Source organism: Natator depressus, chromosome 2 (genome assembly GCF_965152275.1).
Source record: "Natator depressus isolate rNatDep1 chromosome 2, rNatDep2.hap1, whole genome shotgun sequence".
In the NCBI taxonomy this organism is placed as follows: Eukaryota; Metazoa; Chordata; order Testudines; family Cheloniidae; genus Natator; species Natator depressus.
In genome coordinates, this window is record NC_134235.1 from 54,622,887 (window position 1) to 54,649,725 (window position 26,839).

The 26,839-nt window shown below is 41.9% G+C and overlaps 1 protein-coding gene across 1 annotated transcript in view; it reads right to left on the reverse strand.

The window, feature by feature from the left end:
* The window catches only part of CRISPLD1 (cysteine rich secretory protein LCCL domain containing 1), a 61,415-nt gene extending 35,549 nt beyond the window's left edge, over window positions 1–25,866 (reverse strand). Inside the window, exons 1-2 of the mRNA XM_074943046.1 lie at window positions 25,575–25,866; window positions 23,880–24,202 (exon numbers count right to left, since the gene is read on the reverse strand). Coding sequence (XP_074799147.1) covers window positions 23,880–24,137 — 258 coding nt within the window. The 5' untranslated portion in view covers window positions 24,138–24,202; window positions 25,575–25,866. The remainder of the gene's footprint in view (window positions 1–23,879; window positions 24,203–25,574) is intronic.
* Window positions 25,867–26,839: the final 973 nt, after the last annotated feature.

Here is a 26,839-nt window from a genome sequence, read left to right on the forward strand (position 1 = left end):
CCTGTGATGTCATTAAAGTTTACAATATTTTGTCCAAAGCTGTATCACTTACAGTTGATTTCCCTTTTATATCATAACATTAAATTCATTTTAATCATAACATTAAATTCTATCAAGTTGCCCATTTTACTGCTGTATCCGGCACATCATATGATATCAATGTTTGATATTAATTTAATATGATTTTAATTCATTCATTGACACAATAAGAGGAAATGAGCTGTCCTGATGAAAAATCATGACTAAAATTTATATTAAAAATAGGTAACTTTTTGGCAGATAATCATTTTTTAAATGAAACCTGGTCATAAAGAAAAAGTATGTGGCACTGAGCTGAGGAAAGATCTGGAGCCAACCAGAAAGCAGAGAGCCTATGCTTATAAACTTTGCTTCTGCAGCAAATAATGCCAAATTCCTTTTCTTCTTCCCTTTCAAATAAACACACCACTCATGAAGTTACTCCAGAGCATTCAGGAGTTCAAGTACAGGAACTCCTCACTTAATGTTGTGGTTATGTTCCTGAAAAATGCGACTTTAAGCATAACGATGTTAAGTGAATCTGATTTCCCCATAAGACTTAATGTAAATGAGGGGATTAGGTTCTAGGGAAATTTTTTTCACCAGACAAAGGACTATATATATATACACACACACATACACGCACAGTATAAGTATATATATATACACACACACACAGTATAAGTTTTAAACAAACAATTTAATACTGGTACACAGTGATGATGATTGTGAAGCTTCGTTGAGGTGGGGGAGTCAGACGGTGGGATATTTCCCAGGGAATGCCTTACTGCTAAATGATGAACTAGCAATTGGCTGAGCCCTCAAGGGTTAACTCTCATACTCTACAAGGCAGCAGGAAAGGACGGAGGGCAGACAGAGACACACATCCTGTGTGTGTTTGAGAGATAGAGATGTGCATTTCCCCTTTAAGTATGAAGAGTGGGGTCAGAAGTACACTGCATTGTTAATTAGATCAGCAAGCTGAGACTGGACCACAGCTCCCTCTGTCTGTCCCCCCTGCTCTATGGAAGATGGGGTAAGTGGGGTGCAGGAGCAGCAGGGAGGTGGACACCCTGACATTAGCCCCTCTCTTCTTCCCTCCCTCCCCCAGCAAGCAGGAGGCTCTAGAGAGCAGCTCCAAGGCAGAGGGCAGGAGCAGTACATGGCAGTGGGGGGAGGGACAGCTGAACTGCAGCAATTGGTAGCCTGCTGAGCAGCTGCTGCACAGGGAACTTAGGAGAGTGGGGAGCTGCCAGGGGGGCTGCCGGTCCACCCTGACTCCAACCACCCACCAGCTAGCTGCAATGGGCTGCTCTTCCTGCAAGCAGTGGACAAAGCAGGCGGCTGCCAAATGACATTAGAATGACATTGCACAACTTTAAACGAGCATGTTCACTAATTGATCAGCAACGTAACAACGAAACAACGTTAACCGGGACGACTTTAAGTGAGGAGTTCCTGTAATTCTCCTCTGTATTCTTTATGGGAGAAGGCTTCAGCCATCTGCTTCCATAGTGATCCCATTTAAAATAAATACTATAATATAACCCCCACATGATAAGTGGTCTGTGAGGACTGAATCTAAGTACCAAAAGCACCATCTACCATCTTAGTTAAAAACTGACACACTCTTATTCTCTGTGTGGACCAACCAGTAGAAGAGGACAGTGCATGTAGCTACCATAGCACATTGACAGAAAAGTATGGTGATTTTCTTGTCTATCAGATGGTTTCATTCAGTTAATGGATTCTTTTGGAAAGGAGAGAGGGAGGAATTGTGGAGAAATGGGTGGCCAATACATTAAGACCATGGCCCCTTCCTAGCTGAAACTGTGTTCTTGACATCAGGCAGAGCTACCCATTTACAGTTCACTGAAAAAGTACCTCTACTTCTCCATCAAAACAAAAAGGATTAATAGGAAGGTGTTTTTTATTTAATTTATTCTTGCTCTGGGCACTTTACAACAATTTCACATAAAATTATATCTTACATGGACATATTATTACACATTCAGTGAAGTTAACAAAATTATCCAGAAAACACAAAAGAACTAAGCTTCTTAATAACAGTATCTATTGTCAGTCTCTCTCTCATTATTCCACCACATCCCTATTTGCCAGAAATAAGAGTTACAACCAGGAAAATTAATCCAAATTAACTACAGGTGTGAATGTGAAGTAGATTAGGTCCCTGTGAAGACGATGTTATTGAGAATTAAATTGATCTAAATTTGGTTTAGCTTAATTCATCCTGAAATTGAATTAAACTAAACTAAATTAAGGCTGCTTTAATTTTGAATGAGGGTTTTCACACAGGGCTTTAATGCAGTTTAACTAATCCACTTCAAATTCACACCTTTAGTTAATTCCGATTAATTTTCTTGGGTGTCCCCCTGTAGACAAGCCTTCAGATTTTTTCTTTTTCTGGTTCGTGTCAGAACTCATATGGCACTCAGGAAGAAGACAAACATTATACTGACTCAGGCCAGGTCTACACTAGGAATTACATCAGTACAGCTATGTCTCTCAGGGGTGTGAAAAATCCACACGCTGAAGAGACCACACTGGATCTTGTTTTTACACCTGTCTGGACAAGACTCTTTTTAAGTGGATAAATATATATATATTGGTTTGGGGGTTAAGCAGAAAAACATAGCCTGCAAAGTTGCTGGTGGCTATTGATGCAAAATCTACTTTAGTAATAGGTCTGCAAAGAGAATACAAAGGTCAAAAACTTATATGACTGCAATGCATGAGAATTCATCCTCAGAGTGTTTCCATGGAAACCAATTGTGTGAAGCAACTTCTCTATTCAAAATTAAGGTATTAGGAATATCAATTTAATCAGACTCTTGAACTGGACCTTCAAAGCTTGTTAATAGAGAATGGATAGCTTGCCAAATTTTGCTTTTGTTTTTGACTAACATGAAGCCAATCCAGGTTCTGTTGAAGTCTATGGGAATTTTGCCATTGATTTCAGTAGCATCAGGTGGATAAGAGGAACACCTTTTCATTACTACTATTCAGAACCCAAGATGTGAATTTTAAAACCGACTGATGTAACTGAGAGGACAGGTGCTAAAAGAGGATTGGACTTTAAAAATTAATTTCCAGAAGTTGGGACAGAGTCATTCAGCAATCCCAGTCAATCAGTTACCTGTTGGTCTAAAGCCTAGGAGACCAAACATTCGCGTTCTAACACCCCTAACATAGCCCTGGCTCAATATTCAACAATGACCTGTAATAATGATAAGTCTGGCAGCTGTGTGTGCAGCCACTTGTTTTCATTTCTTCCTGTTGCTACCATGTGGTCGTATAGCTGTATAGGGCAGCCAGTGCTTAATTTGTGTCAGGGCTTGTCAGGGCTGACCCTGGCACCTCCAGGCTCAGCAGTTCAGAACCCCAGCACATCTGAGCTCGCTGCATCAGTTATGAAAGTAAAAAATTGCTTGAGCCCCAGCATCTAATTGCTTGAGCTCCAGCACCTCTTTCATTACAAATTTAGCACTGAGGGCATCCTTTTTGTAAGTCAATGGGCAGAATCCCCAGCCAAAGAAGATTAATAACACTGACCAATGGCAGAGTTTCAATCCCTTTCCTTAGGGCTTGCTTTTATTGATTTATAAAAAAGAAGTTACAAACAAACAAAGACACTCAGAACAATGGGTCCTAATTGATAGAGATCTTTCCAGCTTTTTAGTCAGCTGAGAGAAGAAGAAAAAAAACCCATACCCTTCTTCCCAAGGAACCATTTACACAGCCACTTTCCCTCTGCAGTCATGCCCTCATCATTGATCACCCATGTGACAAGCAGGGATCTGAGTTAACCTTTCATGCATGAGAACTGTGCAGCATCTCTTTACCTTGTAACACCTTCAAACAGAATCCCAAAGCACTTTCTAGTGGGATGTAGAATACCAAAATAACATTTTACACAGCTAGATAGAAATTCACATATTCAGGGAAAGGAAAAAAGGCATAAAGCAGTATATTGAAGGCTGTGTTTAATGCCTGTTTTGTTTCAGTCTTCACTAAAAAGACAGATGGTGATCAGATACTCAATTCAATTAATATTAACAACCAGGGTGATGGAACACAAGCCAAAATAAGGAAAAAATAGGTTAAAGAATATTTAGATAAGTTAGATGTATTAAACTCTGCAAGACCTGATTAAATTCACCCTAGGGTAATGAGGAGCTAGCAGAAGCAACCTAGTAACCATTAGCAAGTGTCTTTGAGAACTCATGGAGGACAGGTGAAGTCCCAGGGGACTGCAGAAAGGCAAACATAATACCTATCTTTAAATAGGGGAAAAAAGGGAATTCAGGGAATTACAGATGAAATTCAGTAAAGACAAGTACTACTCTTAGGCATCAACAATCAAATGTACAACTACAAAATAGGGAATAACGGGGTAGGCAGTACTACTGCTGACAAGGATCTGGGGGCTAAAGCATAACACAAATTGAATCTGAGTCAACAACATGATAGAGTTGCAAAAAAGGCTAAGGTCATCCTGGGGTGCATTAACAGGAGCATCATATGTCATAGACAGGAGATACTTCTTCCACTGTACTCAGCACTGGTGAGGCCTCTGCTGGAATACTGTGTCTAATTCTGGGCACCACACTTTAGGAAAGATGTGGACAAACTAGGGAGTGGCCAGAGGAAAGCAACAAAAATGATCAAAGATTTAGAAAACCTGATCTATGAGGAAAGGTAAAAAATAAAAAAGGGGGGGGGGAAGGTTTAGTCTTGAGAAAAGAAGACTGAGGGGGGATGCGATAAGTACTCAACTGTATTAAGGGCTGTTAAAAGAGGATTGTTATCAATTGTTCTTCATGTCCACTGAAGGTAGAACAAGTAGTAATGGGCTTAAATCTGCAGCAAGAGAGATTTAAGTTAGATATTAGGAAAAACTTTCTAACTGTAAGAATTGTTAAGCACTGGAGCAGGCTTCCAAAGGAGGTTGTGGAATCCCTGTCACTGGAGGTTTTTAAGAAGAAGGCTGGACAAACACCTGTCAGGGATGGTCTAGATCAGTGCTACTCAAAGTGGTGGTCCGCGGACTGGTGCCGGTCCGCAAGCCATCAGCTGCTGGTCTGCGCACACATTGGAAAAAAAATTTGCCGGACCCCCATATCAGACAGCTTGAGAAGCACTGGTCTACATAATACTTAGTCCTGCCTCAGGGCAGGGGGCTGGACATGATGACCTCAAAGTCCTTCCAGCCTTACATGTCTATGATTCTATGGAAGTAAAAGAGCTGAAATTTAAACTTGCTAAAGATGGAAATAAGTACAGTGAGTACCACTGAAAGTAAACATTTATCATGGCATGGTATAAATACCTCACAGTGGTATACATTCTAAATATTGGTAGTAGAGTTGTAACATAAATACCATGGTACAGTATGGTATTTAAGTTTTAATAGCTTCCACTGTGTTCTTTAAGACTAATTACATTGAGAAGGGAAAAAAGGAAGGATGAAATATTGGATGAAAAATACCATGGTCGAATAAGCCAAAAATAAGTACAAATCAGCAGCCTGGCACCAACATATTATGCTAGTAAGAAAGACAAGGTGCCCAGAGCCTCACTTTATGATAACTATATGTTCCATGTAATAATAATAAGTTGAATTTCATTGCACATCCCATCCAAAGATCTCAAAGCACTTTACAGACACTTAATCCTCTCAATATCATTTCAATATAGGTAAAAGTTATTATATTGTTTAATATAGAGGAGTACACTGACACAGTGAGTGGTTAAGGTCAAATTCTCCAATGCGGATGACTGAAGTTAGATATCTAAATTCATATTTAGGCACCTGAAAGAAATCAGTGGAAATTGGTGATGCTCAGCAACTCTGAAAATTAGATCACTTATTTAAATAGTTAAATATGGATCTAGGTCTTGAATTTAGCCATCCAAGTCTGACAACTTTGGACTTCGTGTCTTATTTAAGGCCACACAGATAGTCACAGTGACAGAAGTTGGGATCAAATGCTCCATTTCTGCTCCAACCATTACATGACCCTCCTTCCAAATATGAAAATAACTATACTACCCTAAAGACTAGCAGTTCCATTACTAATCATATTTAGGATAGTAAAAAAGAGGGAATAGTTGACATTATTATATTTTTCCCCTTTATCATTTTCTGCTATAGCACTGGAAGGAAAACTAACTGGAAGGAAAGTGGCAAGAACTTTTTTATATTTCAGTTTTGAAAGTCTGATGTTTATAAAACTTCTTAAAGAGATCCCTACACAGACCCAGAGGCTTCAACTACTCTTCTGGAAAAGAAAAGAAAGCAGGAAAAAATGTGGCTTTTCCCTAGAAGCAGCAGAGTAGTCTGAAGCCAAAAATATTGTTCCTGAACACTGAGTAAACTGCACCAATTTCTGAAGTAACCCTGTATTACAGTTTCATGTGTTTGCAGTTTTGGTGTTAGAAGAGTCAAAAACAAAAATAGCAACGGCACAAATGACAAATCACATTTCATTTTCAGTGTAATCTAAACATATTAAGATCTTGCTGAAATATTCAGATGCCTAAGGTGACTTGCCTGCAATGTCCATGTTGCTGTTTTAAAACTGCAAAATAGATAACAAAATCCACAATGTTTTAAAATCATCTTACTGACTGTATATTCTAAGAGCAATAGTGTTCTGGAGTAGCAAAAGAACTGTGATAACTGACCTTAATTTCCCAACACCTTCTGTTGACAAAGAGTCATTTACTCCACTTCTATTACAACTTATTCATGTCTATATACATGTATATCCTATTGTGAGAAGACCAGAGCCTTAAATATTTCTTTAATCACCTCCTACCACCATTACAAGCCAATTTTTAACAACTGTTACCATATAATATATCAAGAGGTGCTTCAGGAAGTAATTGCAGTGTCTCAGATACTATGGTCTGATGAATATTGGCTTTTTAATGGTGACTCCTGTGAATCTGATTTTAATACAGTAGTAATGGAATACTGGAAAGGACGACACAGTAATTAGACATGATTTAGCACCCCTAAGAGATCTGCTTTAAAATGTTCCATAAAAACCAGAGTTGAGCAACTGTCTTCAAGTAAGAGTTGCTTGCGATTTGATTTTGAGGGCCAGCATGGGACCCAGGGCAAATGTGGTGAGCTATTTAATGAATACTTGTGTTTCTTGTAAATGCACCCCAAAACATTGGATTTAATGACTGAAGTAAACTCATTTTATGTTACAAAAAGGTATTGTTTTCACAAAATATGAAAAAAAGGTTCTCATTATGGACGAAAATGGCTTTCTTTTAAGAGTCACTTTTCCTGGTCTCACAAGCCACTTTGCTTCAAGTAAAATCAAGGGTGGATGGCACCTCTTTCTGTAGAGGACAGGCCAAATTCACCCATAGTATTCAGGGGAGTTTCACTCAGTGTTTCTCAATAAACAAATCTTAAATTAAATCAGATTCCTGGTTGGGTAACATGAAGAAGACATGTTAGATTTACTCTGTGTAAATCAACAATTCTTTCTGTCTTCACTATAGATTTTACTGCTTGAGCTCTATGTTCTGCTGCTGCAAATTAATAATTTTGCTAACAGTGCTGAAGAAATTCTCTGACAGCAAAATAAAAACGATAGATGAATTGCATCCCTCCTACTTTTGTAATTTTTATTTTTATTTTGGTAAAGCTCTCTTAAACTTTGAAACAGTAAACCAATCTTTCCCACTTCCAGCTTCTGTGCTTGGAGCCACTTAGTTGCTACTATAGAGACTAACCAATTTATTTGAGCATAAGCTTTCGTGAGCTACAGCTCACTTCATCGGATGCATTTGTCCACTGAATGCATCCGATGAAGTGAGCTGTAGCTCACAAAAGCTTATGCTCAAATAAATTGGTTAGTCTCTAAGGTGCCACTAGTACTCCTTTTCTTTTTGCGAATACAGACTAACGTGGCTGCTACTCTGAAACCTGTTAGCTGCTACTGGCATTACATCAAAGTCATAACATGGACTTACCCACTTGTTCACTGAGCCACTTTCAAGCTGCAGAATCCTTTGCTGAAAAATGCCAGACAGAATAAGAGGATAAGTCAACGTCACAGTATTCTTTGATGCAGCGTCAGTAGCCTCTCAGCACTGGGCAAAGAAGCTGAAGCACTTCCACCAGCCTTTGAAGTGAAGCAGGAAAGTGGAAAGCCAGGAAGGAAGCAGACAAGTTTGCTCTGAAAAGGGAGCTAAGTTGTTTTTTTAAGTGCCCTCCAGCCACTTAAAGGATTCCACAGACCACAGTTCTCAGCTCTAAAGGAATGGGAATTGTGTTTTTTCAAGTGTCCCTGTGAAGCTTTGGAAAAACTGACAAGAGGACAAACGAAACAGACATGACAGAGATGTTTCAGAAAGGCCTAAGAACTTAAATATGGGCATTGATACACATAATGGAGAAATTCACCAAAGTGAGGAAGGCCAGTGAAAGTCCCTGTAAACTTGCTAAGCCGCTTTTCAGTTCTTCACACTACACCAGGGTACAGAGACTGGCTCCACAACACATACTGACTCTGTAACCTAAGTGTGCTGTAAAATAGGACTGATAAATAGTTCACCATAGAGAGGCTGACAGAAATGGGTGGGGAGGATGGGGCTACTGGATCCTGACTTATATAGATCCTGTGGCCCAAAAGAACCTTGCAGTGTCTGAATAAGTTCTTTAGCCATGATCCCAGCCTGGCAACAGGTTGGTGGGCTGAATAACACCTTATCGTCACAGAATGGCTTTATGTAGCAATGAGTCAGTGTCACCCAAAGTTTTGTATTATGCTGTATTCTTAACTTCAAGGAGAATTTGCCTGAGCAAGGATTAAGTAAAAACAGAAAAAACTTGAGCAAGCATTTGCCCCGAATTTGGGACTTTCAAGAACCACAAAATATCATCAAATGGCCATCTCTGAATTTTCTTCTTCTAAAAGGGCCAATCCTTATGTGGTAACTATGAGATGGTGTGATAAGGCTTCATAGCTCTGAAACATGAGGCTCCCTGAAAGCCATGGGTCAGCCACAGTCTTGAAAGGGACAGCATTGTGTCAGCATTGTCAGCGTAATAACTTACCATTATGAAAAGACACCAGAATGACGTGACCCACAGAGGAACAAATAGGCACTACCACAATACAAATTAATAATAAGTGTGCATACTTCTTTTATACCCTGTGTGGGCAGAAAAGAGTATAATTCTGTGGATGTTAATTATTTCTCTTTTCATTTTCTGTGACAAATAAACAAAATCGGGATCAAATGCTGCCTTCACATACACATGCATAGTTGTCATATGGTTACATCTGAAAATAGAACTGGGTCTGAGGTAAAAAAGTGTCGTCGGTTTTTATCTCCTTCCACCAGGTTTGTGAAATAAAACATATTTTAAAAATTCGTAAGTTATAGACTTATGGTAACTTATAAAGAGAATCAGGCCACAGGAAGACTAAATAAATAAATAAGACCTACCTTCAACAGTTACAGTAAATACAAAACACAGTACTCTCACTAAATGGCAAAGTGCCAAAAAATTCAAAATTGCATTAAAGGGGCTACTTATAATAGAATTAAATAGTGTTGCGAACTTAATTATGCAGCAGTACAATATTGGAATGAGGGTCTTATGGGAACTATACTTAATTCACTTGTTCTTTTTGTTCCAGAAAAGACACCTACTTCTGGCAAATGTAGGAATACATGGGAGGAGGTAAGTTTAAAAACAGAATTCATGGCTAACTCATGTTAAAGATGCCTTTGGAGGTTTTATTTGTGGAAACCATTTTTGTGGCCTTACACAGTGTTTAGGAATTAGGGTCAGCAACTTTTTAGTAGCACAAAACCAAATGCCTTTACCTCACCCCCTGCCCTGCCCCTTCTCTGAGGCTCTGCCCTACCTCACTCCACCACCACCACCCCGCTCTCTCTCCCCCACCCTCACTCACTCATTTTCACCGGGCTGGGGCCCAGAGGTTGGGAGGCAGAAGGGGTGAGGGCTCCAGCTGGGGGTGCAGGACGGGTCTCTGGGCTGGGGCTGAGGGGTTCTGAGTGCGGGAGGGGGCTCAGAGTTGGGGCAGGGGGTGGGGGTGCGGAAGAGGGGGTGGAGTGCAGGCTCAAGGAGGGAGTTTGGGTGCAGGAGGGGGCTCAGGGCTGGGGCAGGGGGTTCGGGTGCAGGAGGGGGTGCAGGCTCTGGTAGGGAATTTGGGTGCAGGAGGGGGCTCACGGGTGGGACAGGGAGCTGGGGTGTGAGAGAGGGGTGCGGGCTCCGGGCCAATGGGAGCCGCAGAACCAGCGCTCGAGGGTGGGGGCAGCACGCAGAGGCCCCCTGACCACCTCTACGGCTAGGAGCTGGAGGGACATGCTGGCCACTGCCTGGGAACCATGCAAAAACTGGACACCTGGCAACCCTATTAGGAATACGGGAGTAAATAGTTTGTAGAAAGAGTTCCTTGTATTTTCCAAACAGTACAGATGTAAATATGGCTACCCAGCCTTTCTGATTTATAATATTTCCATGGTTTATTTGATGAAGTGTCTTTTTGATGCTACTTCCTGAATTATTTAAAGGATAACATTCAAGGCAGCCGAGTTTATAAGGCCATGAATGGTTTTCAAGAACGGTGAAATGGCAAATGAAGAATATAGCCACAAACACAGCATATTGCCTCATGTACTCCTGCACTATGAACTTCAACAAGATATTTAAAAACATCAAACAATTATACACAACCACAGTCACTGTAGAGTATATCATTTATCCACTGAAGCAATGCAGAGACTGGAGTGCAAACACCACCATAATCAAGGGCACAAGATCAGAAATGGCACAGTTTTAAAAATCTGCATGTTTTTAAAACAGATTAGCAAAACCTTAGATTAGTATATCCTGCACACCAGAGTAACTGTTAAAGGCTGAATGGAGCACATTAGACAACACACACTGCTCCTCAGAGGCTGTGGACAGTCATAAAGCAAAGTTGTTGCCTCTTTGTGCTCTCCTGAGTGCTAGTTAGACCTGATTTCAGAGTAGCAACCGTGTTAGTCTGTATCTGCAAAAAGAAAAGGAGGACTTGTGGCACCTTAGAGACTAACAAATTTATTTGAGCGTAAGTTTTCGTGAGCTACAGCTCACTTCATTGGATGCATTCATGAAGTGAGCTGTAGCTCACGAAAGCTTATGCTCAAATAAATTTGTTAGTCTCTAAGGTGCCACAAGCACTCCTTTTCTTTTTAGTTAGACCTGAGTTGCTCCTCTGCACAGGTGCACAAGGGGGCAGTGGGGAACAAGGGAAGGATAAGCTCCTTATTCATTCTTTTCTCCGTAGCATACTTATACAATGCAAGACAGAATGTGGGCCTACATTTACATAACATATGCACATTTCCATTGTATGTAGCATTTTCATAATGCATGTTATGACTCATCACTCATAACCCAAAGAGATGTGCTGATTCTACTCATGTCACATTGTGGGAGGGGTTCATGTGAATACCTATTTGAGGGTGGGTTTGAAAACTGTCTTACTGTTCAAGAGAGTGGCCTGTGAAAAAAGATGCAATGTGACTATACACAGCTAGCGCTAATATAGATCTTATTGTAGCTTGTGATTTGATACATTTCTAGACTAAAATAGGCCGAAATATTTCCTGTCATGTGCAGAAAAGTAAGGTTCGTGATGAAAAAGAAAGCTAGGATTTAAAGTGAAAGCTTATTTTATAAAATCAGGGTCTAAATAATTAGCTGTCAGCCATAAACCCCAAGAGACCCAGTGGAATCTCCAAGAGCCACACCATACTTACAGGTTTCAGAGTAGCAGCCGTGTTAGTCTGTATCCGCAAAAAGAAAAGGAGGACTTGTGGCACCTTAGAGACTAACAAATCTCTAAGGTGCCACAAGTCCTCCTTTTCTTTTCACCATACTTACAGTTACTCCTGGGGGAATTCTGTGCGAAAAAATTAAAAATTCTGTGCCTAATATTTTAAAATTCTATAAAATTCTGCAAATTGTATTTGTCAATATAACACTATATAATCACACCAGTTTCAATTATTTTGGAAATGTATTTCAAAATACCTGTCAGCAAGTATGTCTGTAACAATATAGACACACACAAAAATTCCCCCAGGAGTAGAAAATTAAAGAAACCCCTACTTCTTCCTGCTTCTCTGCCCGTTCCCCCACAGAGCCCAGCCAGGGGGCCAGATACTCAAACCCGCTAGCCCCCCAGAGGCCAGCTGCAGGGCCCCCCTAACCCAGACACTCACAGACCCTACCCTACTAGAGCACAAGGATCCAGAGGGAGAAACAGCTTGATGCTGGGTCCCGGGTTTCCTGCACACTGCTGCCTCCTTCCTTCAGGGAGCCCTGGGAATCCTCCAGATCCCTCCCTCTCCCACCTCCCTGGCCTCATCTTCCATTTGCGAGCTGGGCTCTGCTGGGTCCAGCGACTCCTAGTGGCAGCCAACATCTCTGCAGCCTATTGGCGGGGAGAATATTCTGCATACCAAATATTTCTGCATAATTCCGCATTGCGTTGTGGCACTTAATTCCCCCAGGAGCATTACACTGTAACATCATCATATACAGTTGACATTGCATCATTGCAAATCAACATCACAGGATGAGGCAAAATCAAAATCCAGTCATTCTAATGTCATCAGAAAATCATGCATGATTGTATGTTTATCTTATTAATATTATTCTTTACCGCTGTCTGCCTGATGAATCTTTACATTGGCTACTGCCAAAGAACAGAGAGTGTAAGAAATCTTTCTCCCATGCACATCCCAAGTAAGGGTCAGCTATACTTTGTAGTCCCAGCACCCTGGGTACACTCCCTTTGGGTATATCAAAGGGGGTAGGGCAGCGCAAGACTCTTCTCCCTACCCCACTTCACTCAGGGAACACACAAGAGAATAGGAGAACTTTTTAAACTTTGATTTTTTTCCTTTTGTTTTTGTTAAATCCTGCTCAACTCAAACTCTGACAAACTTTTAGGATAAAAGCTTTCTCTCTTAAAGACTGAACTTTTCCTCCTCCACAGCTGAGGGCTGCTAAGGAACGGTGCAGCCCAACTTTCAATAAGACCTCATGTTCCTAATGTAAAATACAAGCAGACAAAAAAAATGTATGGGAATAAAATCTCCATGGGGTCTCCATAATTCATTTTTTATTGTTGCTTGTGCTTCAAATTGGAGTATAAAATTTGGTCCCCCACCTTTATTTTTCAATTAGCAGCCAAGGCTCAGTTCTATTAACATCATTTATTATTTGTATTATAGGTATATCTAGGAGCTGAGTCATGAACTAGGACCCAACTGTAGGGCTATCAATAGCTAAAGGCACCTAACAAATCTTGCCTACTTTAATCTTAGTTTCAAAACCCAGATCCAGAAAACACAGGACCCTATAATTCCTAAAACCAAACATTCTGCAAGTGGCTATAATTTATTTTGGAGGGCAATATTTCTTTAAGAAAAATTGCTCTTTTCTATTACTAAAGTGTCTCTTGGAACATGAAAATGTGCACTGTCTCAGCATTTAGTTCTCTATATACCATATTACCTACCAAAAAAAAAAAAGTTAAAGTTGCAAAGTCAAGCCCTCAAAAGTTAGGAAATATCAGAATTAAGGTTGTCTGTGCAACACTAGATGTGTATGCCTTATCATACAGTCTTTAATTACATGATCACATACTATTTTTTCTACAGAGCCCCGGCCTCATTCAGTGCACAGAATGGATGGAATTCAAATAATGAGCAGCTGTCCAAGTCCTTGTATTCCTATTTTTCTTCAGTATGTGGCCCCATGCTTTACTTAACACACTCAATTCAACTTTGCTCTGGAGATGGCATTATTAATTTCCTCATAAGCTTTTCTATGGTGCTCATCACTGTGCTTTGGGCGGCCCTGCGCTTCAGGACATGGGGTCCAGGGCGGCCTGGAGGGCTAGTGGGGGGCAGGGTGGACAAAAATCAATTATTAAAAAAAAAATCCGATTTAAATAAAAAATCTAAAGATAGTTTTAATTAAGATATCTTTGAGCTATAATGTATCTCATCATGGAATACGGATTATAAATTCTAATTCTATAGTATGAGACAATATATTTATGTAATGTTTAAGAAAAGTTTTGTAAAGGAATTCCAATAGTTCAGGGACCCAATCTAATGGGGTTCCAGGGGCTTCTGTATAGATTATTTAGGTTAATCTTTCTATCTACCCAATGGGACTCAATGCTCACTCTAGAAGATACCATCAGAGATGCTTAGTTTTGCAGTTCTCAAACTGTGGATTTGTGTCTCCAGAGATAATAACATGCTTGTTAACAGCAAAAATGTTTTAAAATAAATAAATATCTAGAGGTGAGAAATAACAGACCTCAATCCTATTGTCCCTCTGCAAATTTGTGTACACAGAGTCAATCCCTTACCTCTCTCTAAAAGTGCAAAGTTTCAAAAAGTTCAATGAATAGAAGATTATTGGGGGCAGAATAGATCTGAACAAGGAGAAGAAGTCTAGAGATAAATGTGAGAAGGGAGGGACAGGCAGTAGAAACAAAAGTGAAACTATTTGAGCAGCATATTCCGGAAGTCTTGAGGTCTTTCTGAGTGTAGCCTTCATTGATTTGAGATGTACCATACCATTCTCTCACTAGAAGGGAAAACCTATAATGGCAGCAGGCCATAAAAGAGACCCAGTTTGGGAATATTTTAATGAAGTTCCTCTACCTGTGGGTAAGACAGGCATGCGTGCAAAACGCAAACAGTGTAACAAAGAAATGCAAGGCCTGGTTGTCCTAATGAAACAATATCATGAGAAATGTTCCTTCTCAGGAGGAAGCTGCGTTGAAGATGATGAAGGGAACATGTCTAAACATGCAGGATCTTCAGGTTGGTAAACTTTTTTATTTCATACTTCTTTCTTAAGGACTGCCTGTCTTCCTTCTGGACTATTCTTGAATTCTCATGTTTGAGCAAAAAATATAGTTGTTACTCTATGGCACTATCATTTTAGATGCAGTTGTGATAAACAATAAATAGCTGAAATAGGCAGATCTTCCTTTTACCATTTCACCTTTGAAGTAGTACTGAGTGTCAGTGAATGCAATGAGTAATACTAGATGAGCAGTATGGTAATAATAATTAAATAACTGTGTTACAAAAAGAGGTAATTGATGAAAAAAATTGCCCAGTTTGTTTATGCAACAAAACTCTCCTTTCTATACGATTGAGAACCCACACTTCATTAATATGGTTCAGTCATTAAGACCAGGATACAGTCCACCCAACAGAGCAGATGTTGCAGGCAAATTGCTGGATAAAGTGTATGAAAGAGAAATTGAGTGTCGTGCAAAAGGTCTAGAGGGTGAAATTGTTAACCTGAGTCTTGATGGGTGGAGAAATGTCCCTAATGATCATGTTGTATGTGCTCGTGTGACAACAGAAGAAGGTAATGTCTTCCTTACAGAAACAATTGATACATCAGGAAATGCACACACAGCAGAATACTTACAAGAAGTAGCAGTAAAAGCTATAACTGTGAAAAAAAATTCAAATGCCTAGTACTCAGCTTGGTCACAGACAATGCTGCAAATGTATCCAAGATGAGAAGAAATTTAGAAGAGAGTGAAGAGAGTCCCAGGCTAATAATATATGGTTGCAGTGCTCATTTGATGCACCTCCTAGCCAAAGACTTCAGTGTTCCAGACAAAAAGGTTAATGTTAAAATTGCAAAATACTTCCGTAACAATCACTTTGCAGCAGCTGCTCTGAAAAAAGTGGGAGGAACCAACTAATGCTCCCCCAAGACATACAATGGAACTCAGTAGTGGACTGTTTTGAGCACTATATCAAGAACTGGCCTAATCTGATGACAGTTTGTGAACAAAATCGTGAAAAAATAGATGGCACTGTCACAGCCAAACTTCTCAACATTGGGCTTAAGAGAAAAGCTGAACACATGCTGAGTACCCTGAAGCCTATTTCTGTAGCCTTGAACAAAACGCAGGGAAATATCTGTTTTATTGCTGATGCTGTTGAAATTTGGAAGGAACCGAGTGAGATCTCAAAAAGAGAAATCTGCAATGACAGAGTTAAATTACAAGCATTAAAAAAAAAATGAATGGGACAAGCACTATCTCCAGCTCATTTTCTTGCAAATATTCTCAATACTCAGTACCAGGGTCAAACCTTAACTGCTGAAGAAGAAGAGTTGGCTATGACATGGACATCCAGCAATCATCCCTCCATAATACCAACTATAATAAACTTCAGAGCTAAGGTGACCCATTCAAGAGATATATGTTTGCTAATGATGTTTTAAAGAAAGTCACACCAGTGAACTGGTGGAAGTCACTTAAGCACTTGGATTCAGAGACTGTTGAAGTGATAATCTCACTTTTAACAGCAGTTGCGTCTTCTGCCGGTGCAGAAAGAATATTTTCTTCCTTTGGACTAATTAATTCCAAATTGAGAAATTGCTTGGGACCTGAAAAAGCAGGAAAGCTCGTTTTTCTTTTCCAGATTATGAACAAACAGGAAAATGAAGGTGAAGACAACTGAGTTAGCTGCAGAAGCCAATATTTTAAGTTTCTCATGTTGACCTGGCTGACAGTCCATTTAATTTTTGGGTGGGTTTTTTTTAATATTTCATTTAACTATTTTAGATAAAAACAATTTTAACAAAAACAAACCTGATTTTAAAAACCTTGAATGTTTAACTAGATTCAAAAATTCAAATGCTTGTATGTTTGCTGTTGAAGAAAAAAATCCAGAATACTGAACGTTGTTTTAGTTAAATAAAACAATTTAAATGTCTGTCTGGTGATGTTCTCCTCCTAATACAGCATGGCAAGAAAATCCTCCAAATATTAATGATTAACCTGTTGAATTGGAGATAGTTCACGTTCCAATGACTTCATAAATATCTGCTTCAATTACCTTTGGTAAATGAAATAACCAATCATTCATTTTCTGATATAGCTGTAAAACTAATCTGAAAAGTTTTCAAAATAAATCACTGTTTAAAAATGTATAGTGTGTACCTTCTAAAAATGAAACCTACATCTAGCTCTGAGTTGTGAAGTATATGTATTAAGGTTATAACAACCAACAAGTATGCACTTTTATGTAGAAATCCATGATTAAATCGAGCCTTCCTGACTAGTGATTTAAATCATGATTTAAATCAATTTGATTTAAATCAAATCCACCCTGGTGGGGGGCCTGGCACCAGCAGCAGCGAGCGACCTGGCCCCAGACTGCCCCGCTCCGCTCTGCTGGCTCCAAGCAACACCTGGGGAAAGGGGTGGAAGCTGGAAAGAGGTGGGGCGGGGGTGAGGGTTTGGGGGAAGGGGTGGATTGGGGGCAGGGCCTCGGCTGGAGTGGGGACGTTGTCCCAGGCCCCGAATCGCCCTAGGGACAGCCACTTTGCTCATCACTATACTATCTAAGGGCTGAATGCTCTGACATCTATTTCGGCTCCTTACTTTTACTGAAATCAGTGGAAGTGAGAAGCCAGAGTAGAATTTAGGAGCCTAACTCATTTTGAGCACTTATTGTCACAACACCCCTGAGAGTCGAGGGGTGGCATTTTCTAGGGATGTCAATTAATCACAGTTAACTCATCTGATTAACTCAAAAAAGTTAATCGCCATTAAAAAAACTAATCGTGATTAATCACACTTATAACAGTAGAATACCAATTGAAAATTGAATATTTTTGGATGTTTTTCTACATTTTCAATATTGATTTCAATTACAACACAGAATACAAAGTGCACAGTGCTCACTTTATGTTATGTGACAAAGCTCTGTCCTTGCCTCCGTGGGTCCCGCGTTTCCTGGTGGATTTTGCTAGCCTCCGGGGCTCACTGTGACCCTCCACGTAACCTCTCTCTCTCTAGAGACAAGGGTCACAGTCTACTGAACCATTTTCATCATAAGCCAGCGAGGGAGGTAAGGAGAAGTTATCCTTCCTTGCACCGTCTCTGTTGTCTCCCAGTCTCAGTGATTAATCAGGGAGCAAAGGTGGGCCCTCTCCCCCACCCTCTACTCCGGCCTCCAGCCCAGGGACCCTAATAGTATCAGCTATAGTAGCTGACCTTTTAAAAACATGACATGTACAATTCCTTGGGCTACTTCTCCCACAGCAGCCCTCACTTCCTCAAGCTCCACTTCACCCTTACCTCAGGGCCTCCTTCCTTGTGCCTGATATGGTGTGTACTACTCAGTCTCTCCAACAGCACAACTTCCTCCCACAGCTCCTGACATGCATACCCACCTGACTAACTGGGAGGCTTTTAACTAGTTTCAGCCAGCCCCTGATTGGCTTCAGGTGTTCCAATCGACCTAGCATTCTCCCTGCCTTCTGGAAAGTTCTTAATTGGCTCCAGGTGTCTTAATTCACCTGGAGCAGCTGCCATTTCACTTATCCTGGTACCAGGGATTTGTTTAGCCTGGAGCTAATATATCTATCTCCCACTACTTTTCTATAGCCATCTGGCCTTGCCCCATCACAATTATTATATTTTATTATAAATATATGCACTGTAAAAATTATAAACAAAAGAAATAGTATTTTTCAGTTCACCTCATACAAGTACTCAAGTGCAATCTCTTTATCGCAAAAGTGTAACTTACAAGTGCAGATTTTTTTTTGGCTACATAACTGCACTCAAAAACAAAACAGTGTAAAACTTTAGAGCCTACAAGTCCACTCAGTCCTACTTCTTATTCTGCCAATCTTTCTGCAAAGTTTGTTTACACTGACGGGAGATATTGGTGCCTGCTTCTTATTTACACTGTCACCTGAAAGTGAAAATAGGTGTTCACATGTCACTTTTGTAGCCAGCGTTGCAAGGTAATTGCATGCCAGAGATGCTAAACATTCATATGCCCCTTCATGCTTCGGCCAGCATTCCAGAGGACATGCTTCCATGCTCATGATGCTCGTTAAAAATATAATGCGTCAATTAAATTTGTGACTGTACTCCTTGGGGGGAGAACTGTATGTCTCCTGCTCTGTTTTACCTGCAATCTGCATTTACGCAATCTGCAATTCATGTTATAGCAGTCTCGGATGATGACTCAGCAAATGTTTGTTTTAAGAACACTTTCACAGCAGATTTGACAAAATGCAAAGAAGGTGTGAGATGTGAGATTTCTAAAAATAGCTAGAGTACTCAAGGTTTAAGAATCTGAAGTGCATTCAAAATCTGAGAGGGATGAGGTGTGGAACATGCTTTTATAAATCTTAAAAGAGTAACACTCTGATGCAGAAACTAGAGAACCCAAACCACCAAAAAAGAAAATCAACCTTCTACTGGTGGCATCTGACTCAGATGAGGAAAATGAACATGCGTCCGTCTGCCCTGCTTTGGATCATTATCAAGCAGAACCCATCATCAGCATACCTCTGGTATGGTGGTTGAAGCATGAAGGGACATATGAATCTTTAGCACATTCGGCACATAAATATCCTGCAACGCCAGCTACAACAGTGCCATGTGAATGCCTGTTCTCACTTTCAGGTGACATTGTAAACAAGAAGCAGGCGGCATTATCTCCTGCAAATTGTAACCAATCTTGTTTGTCTGAGTGATTGGCTGACCAAGGAGTAGGACTGAGTGGACTCGTAGGCGCTAAAGTTTTACATTGTTTTGTTTTTGAATGCAATTATTTTTTGTACATAATTCTACATTTGTAAGTTCAGCTTTCATGATAAAGAGATTGCACTACAGTATTTGTATGAGGTGAACTGAAAAATACATTTTTTTTTTACTGTGCAAATATTTGTAATAAAAAATAAATATAAAGTGAGTACTGTACACATTGTATTCTGTGTTGTAATTAAAATTAATATATTTAAAATGTAGTAAACACCCCAAAATATTTAAAATAAATGGTATTCTATTGTTGTTTAACAGCACAATTAATCGTGATTAATTTTTTTAATTGCTTGACAGCCCTAGTATTTTCTCCATTGTACAGACAGGAAATGGAGGCACATAAAGACTAAGCTCAGAAGCGTTCACTAATTTCGGGAGCCCAATCTGAGATACCCAGGCTCTGATTTTTCAGACTACTTAACATTATATAGCATTATGTTTGTTCAAAGCACAGATCCCATGGACTTCCGTTGCAGCTGTGAGTACTCAACCCTTCCACAAATCAGACACCATGGTCTCAAGTCAGGCACCCAGAAAATGAGGAAAGCACAATTAGGGACCACTGTAAGAGTTTGGTCTAAATGTCTTCATCAGACTCATACAGGAAACCTGTCTCAAGGGCAGGGACAGAATTCAGTTTGCCTGGATAGTACTGTATTCAACTGCCCTAACCCTGAGACCATCCTTTCTCTTCCTGCAATCCCCTGCCTCTTTCATTACACACTTTCCAACTTGGACAACACATAAAGCAGGGATGCCTATAAACAACAGTGTCTCACACTAAACAACCCTGATTAAGATGTTTTTCTTAAAAAAGATGCTCTAGTTCAAATAGGAATTAATTCGGGGAAGACCTATGGCCTTGGCACCACACAGGAGGTCAAACTAGATGATCACAGTGGTCCCTTGTGGCCTTGTAATCTATAAATCCCCAGAGCAAATCCATCCTGGGCAGTGAATGAGGCAGTGGTCCTGTAAAAAAATTAGTATTTGATCATATAATAAAAAAGACTGTATCATAACACATACACACAAGGGGGTGGCAATAAGGTTGCACAGGCAACCTTAATTATAGCATTTCCTAACTTTTGAGTGCTTACTTCACTTTCCAACCTTAATTATTTTCTTTTAACATAGTTTTTTGTTTGTAATTTCCTAGGTTATGAAAAAAACAAACTGAAAAATAAGAAACCCCACTATGTAGCATCATATTGACACCCATGTGGGTCATCAGCAGGGTTGGAACCTTTAGATCCACTACACACACCTCTGGCACTTGAGCTAACAGAGTGATAGCAGTAGTAAGTTGTTACCCTCTATGTGGGCCAACACTAGAGGAGGATGAGACGCTTTGCCAGTGGGTTTCACAGATATTTGCTGATAGCACAGAAAGGATAGATGAGATTCAGGAAACTTGGGTTCCATTCCAGGCTCTGGGGAAAAGTGTGTTCTAGTGGGCACAGACTCTTCTGTCCATTTCACTCCAGCATAACCTCATCCACCACTTCCTTCCCAACCTGTCCCTGACCCATTCCTACATCTTCCCCATCCCTGGCGACACATCCCAGTCCCATTCTCCTTGATCCAGTCTCCACATCTCAAATTTCTCATCCCAGTCCTAGCCTCCTGACCCACCCAGTCCTAGTCTCAGCACTCCTGACTCTCTATCCCAGTTCCAGTGTCCCCCTCCCCCCAATTCCTAGTCTGTCTTCTTGACTAGCCATTCCTAGTTTCCTCCCACCCCCAGCACCATGTCCCAAGTCTCCTTGTTGAGTAAGTTTCAGGTCCCTATTTCCTGGCTCCTCATCCAATTTGTTTCTCTCCCCCACTCTGGCCTACAGTTGCCTCCCATCCACATTCCCTATCCTCAATGCCTCCCTGTCCCAAACACCTTCCTTGGGCTCTTCAACCAACCACAGTGTCCCCCTACATCTATCCCACCACTTCATTGTCCCAGTCTATTTGTCCAACCAGTTCCAGTCTCCCGCCCAGGTTCCTCATCCAATATCTTCCCTCACCTGTTTCCCTTCCTACCTTTCAATCTCTTTGCCCAGTAAGTCAGTCCCCTCTCTGAGTCCCAGTCGGAATCCCAGTCAACTCTGAGTTCCAGTCTTCTTGTCAAGTCCCAGTCCCTCCTGCCCCATCACCAACCAGTCTCTAGTCCCAGTCTCAACCCCTCTCCTGGCTCCTTGTTCCATCTACCTCACCCTACCCTGCACAGGTCCACCTATTGTTTCCACTGCATTCAAATAAGGCAGCTTCCTCCTCCATGCCTCAACCCAGCACGGGGGTCATTAACAGCACAGAAGAAATTGTCTTCCTGCTTTCAATTCAGATGCCCAAACCTGGCCCACAGCAGCCCTACAGGTGCAATTCCAAAGAAAGTCCTGCTCAGTCCCGCGCTGGAGAATGTTCGGCACAAATAGAATTGTCAGGAACTTTAGCTGCTAAAATCTAAGAAATCTCTACTGAGCATGTGCAAACTGAGATTTTTCAAAGGCTTCTATCTTGTCTTAAACTTGAGTGGATTTCACGTGGATAACAAAAGCACTGCTCTAACACAAAGACTGCCTGCTTGACAAATTTAAATTTCCTGTTCCAAAGCATGGTTTTCAATGGTCATCAGAATTTTTTAGCAAGAATAAAACATATTTTTTCCTAGCCTCATCTTTGCATATGGCTGAACTGCTGTAGCTGAAATTTAAAAGCAAAACAAAACAAAACAAAAAACAACCAGCCTGTGGCAGATACCTGGCATGGAAAATTTCAGCCTGAACAGTTCACGTTTGGCTAAATTATAAGCCACTGAAACAGGATCTTATGATGGGAACTGTTGGGCAACCTTAGTAAAAGGGGTGCGATCAGCCCTGCCTATAATAATGCAATCTCCTTGTTATTTGTATAGTAAAAAATATAAAATATATGAACATTGTGACAAAAGTTTGAATTTTTCTGCAGATGTAAGAGTAATAAAACAATTGTCCCATTCTCGTCAGGCCACTGGCCTTTTGAGGAGTTCCAAGGATAGAATTTTAGTATTCCCAATATGCTCTAATAAGTAAGTAGGATCATAAATAGGGCCCTACCAAATTCCTGGCTGTGAAAAACCTGTCAAAGGACCATGAAATCTGGCTATTGAGGGCAGGGGCAGGACTGGGAGTGCCCCAGCGGTGGGCTCCTACTGTGCACCAGGCTCCAGCTGCTAATCCCAGCCCAGGCTGACTAGTGATGGGACTTCCTCTTCCCATGCAGGGGCCACTCATGAAGCCCGGTCAGACCCACCTCTGGGAACCTCCCCCAGCTGCAGAAAGCTCCGTGGCTGCTGGCTGGGAGCCCAGCTCTGAAGGCAGCACAGAAGTGAGGGTGGCTGTCAGCCCCAGACCCGGGCAGGAGGCTGTCAGGAAAACAGGAACATATGGTAACCAGCTCCCCATACCCTGTGACCCTCACTTCTGCAATGCTGCTGGCGGTGATGCTGGCTTTAGAGCTGCGCACCCAGCCAGCAGCCGCTGCTGCTCTCCAGCTGCCCAGCTCTGATGGCAGCATCCCTACCAGCAGCATCGCAGAAACAAGGGTGGCAATCCCACAACCCATCCCCCTACAATGGCCTTGCAACTGCCCCCCACCCCTCCATGGCCTTCCTTTGCGTCAGGACCCACACGATTACAACATCCTGAAATTTCAGATATAAACATCTGACACTGTGAAATTGACTACTTTTTAAATCCTACGACCTTGAAATTGACCAAAATGGACCCTGAATTTGGTAGGGCCCCAGTCATAATGAAACCTAAATTATAAAAAAAACCAGAAGTTGAGAAAAGTGAAAGCTTTAGGTTCAACAAACACTAAATACACACTGAGGGGAAAAAAAGGCCAAAAACAAAGGGAAATTATCACATACAAATATATTAAACAGAGAAATATACCAGTTTAGGAGCTAGGAAGAACCTGTGCTATTTTGCAATGCAATGTTTCCACTTTAGCACCCTGCTTATCTTTTAGCTCCCAAAGATATTGTGTTGCATTTCATCATTTTATAACACTGTTTTAAAAAGACAAACATCAAGAAACAATGACTGCAAGTATGCTATTTTACACAATGACAGCAACTACTGCATTAAGATTTCTTTCTGGACACCGCTATCAATTTGACCTTACCATATATTCCATATTGGAAGCTGGTGGATACACCTGACTCCGTAATTTATTATGAAGATCCAAGATACTTTGCATATCACTGTCTGTGATAGCCCTTTTCCCTCTTTGCTTGGCAATCCACCACTCACCATCTTCGTCCATGTACTTTTCCAAAAGTTCCTCTAATAATGTACCATTGGTAAGAACCATTGCAGAAACTGTTTGAGCTATGAATAGCAAGGCAGTTACTCGGACCCATTCCTGTGCTACACACTTCATGATGAATGATCTCAAAACTCCCCAGGGTTAATTCCAGGACAAAGTCTTTCTTCCAGGTCTGTTGGCTGCAAAGGCATAAGAGAGAGTAAAGTGATTCTGAGGTTAAAGTGTTGGCCTGAATTAATCTGTTAAATAACAAAAGTCAAACTGTAGTTGGGAGGAGAGCGTGCCAGTGTGGTTTCTAGGGATGCCAGAGAACACAGACACCCATCCTTTACACTGTGGCTTTGACCTCATGAATTGAAGATCATTCAGGTCGTTATGTAAAGCACACTTAAGCGTCTGCATAAATAAAAGCAATTTTTTCATAAACTGCCTTCACCTGATAAAGGGAGGTACTAAGCAATCTAAATTAGATGAATAAATTAATTAGGTCCTCATAATATCCCAGTGTATAAATATAGCTGTTTTCAAGCTAAAGGGGCTTGCAGCCAATCCCAAAATGAAAACAACCCCCCAAAAGAATGTGAAGTAAGCTTTAAAAAAATCAGAACTCTCAAATCTGATCTTGATCAGAAGCTTTTGTTTTAAGATTTAAAAACATTTTGAGTCTCCAAACTTAACAACAGAACTTAGATTATTAAAACCTGTTAGTCAAGCAGGGTTTATTTATTATGCTTGCAGAACCAAAAATGATGAATTCTTTTAAAAGAAGTTTTTAAGATGGAGTTCTACCATCAAGAATGTTCTTCTGATGCCTGCTACTGCACTTTGGAAGGTTTACAGTTTGGAAAGCAGCAGTGCGCTATCTACAGTAGCTCCCTCATCCCAGTCCTAAGTATATTAACACTGTAACACCAATGCCCTAGCGCTCCAGTTATAGACCTAACTGTGGCGGGGAAAGGAACATCTGGCATCTTGAAGAAAATGCACAGAGAGGCGGCACTGGTGCCCAGTATACTCAGTGTTCCAAAAGGGAAGATGTATCATTTTATACTACTGGGCCAAATTGCACTCTCCACACCCGTTAGGCATTAAATAAAGATGCTGAAATGAGAAAGTCTGGCTTTTTGGCTCCCGTTCCTATGGGGGAAAAAAAAAACCCAATCTGCCTTCACTGCATTTCAATCACACACCCGCCCGGCTTCTAAGGACAAATCAACGGCTGCTGCTGCCCCAAAGTTGCTCCTCATCTCAGCAACACGCGTCCAGAGAGCGCGCGATGGAGCAACAACCCCGCGGAGAGTTAAGTCTTCCAGCAAGGCAGACCTGGGAGCTCTCCCCTCTTCCCTCCCTCCTCAGGCCCTTTGTTACACGGCCCCGGCTGGGAAGGCGAGGAGAACTGGACAGAAAACCAGGCGAGGAGCCGGGTCTCCCCGGGAAGTCCTCGACCGGTGCGTGGGAAGAAGCGCAGCTCGGGGCGCTGCTGCTCGTTGCGGGAGTTAAGGCTGCAAGGCGCGGAGCCGTTCCCCAAGCGATGCCGAGCCAAGCCCTTACCTCTCCCGGCCTTTCGGACACCAGGGTCCAGGCTGCCGCCACCCAGCCGCGGCCGAGTTCGGTCCGCCGCCCGCCCGCGTCTCCTCCCCGCCTCGCAGAGCCGGGAGACGCGCCGGATTTGCCCGGGCAGCTGAGCAGAGCAGGAGCCGGGGCGCGCTGGAGGCTGCGCCTGCAAACTCTGCGAGAAGTTTGTGCACCAGTCCCAGCCCCTCCGCGCAGACACTTTCCCTGGCCCCCCGCTCTGGACGTGGGAGTCCCCTTCCCCCGCTCGTTCCGGCGTCTCGGGGGCCCCCTCCTGCTCCCTGCTGCTGCCGGTACCAGAAGCTCAGCGCTTTGCTCCCAGCCATTTATCCCGGGCCTAGAGCGCGCCCCCAGTGACGTGCCCTGGCCACCCCGCCCCACCAGCATCCCGCCCGCCCGGCCGGCACCGCCAGGAGACTCGGGAGGGGGCTCTGTTTAGCGCCACTCAAACCCTGCCTGGAGAGGGAAAAGCTGGCTCCCTCTGAGCTTCAGCTACCTGCCTCCGTCCTGCAGATTTTTCAGCCCCAAATCCTACCATCAGAACAGAGAACAAGGGTCCTCACTGAACCAAGCAAATCCAGAGCCGGAGCAAGGGCGCGTTAAAAGCCTGGATCCTGCAGCTGCATCCAGCCAAGTTTTGGCCCCGAAGCTCCAAATCTTAAAAATCCAAAATCAGGACAAGACAAACGCGGCTCCAACTGCAGCAAAACATTCTGGATCCTAGCACATGCGTACTGGGAAAACCCAGGCCAGACCCCTGCATCCAGCCAGCGTTTGCCCCATCTGTCCCTACAGTCTAACCTAACAGCTAAACGGGTGACGGGTCCAACTGCAACAACAGCAGCAAAACTGGCCCAGCAGCACTGCAAAAACTCAGGCCCAACACATGCGACCCGCTGGATCCATCCAATTACCGGGACCCCAGCTGGAGTAGGAGCAGCTGCACTTGATCTCCCTGCAGTAGAATTTAGAAGTTTATCCCAAAGAAGGTGTTGAATGCAGCAAGATTTAGCTGTTAAATAGATGGTTTTGCATTGTTCTTACACAGATCTTTGTCAGAGCCTGGGTTTTTCTAGCCAAATCGGGAATGGTAACATATGTTGACTATTTTGATGAATTAGGTGCTTGGGTCTAAAAAATGGTAGGATCAGGCTGACTCTGGATGCTGGATACATTCATCCAGTGGTACTGCTGCCCCAGTTTGCAGCAGTCTGGGGTTTTTGGACACACACACAGACTCACAC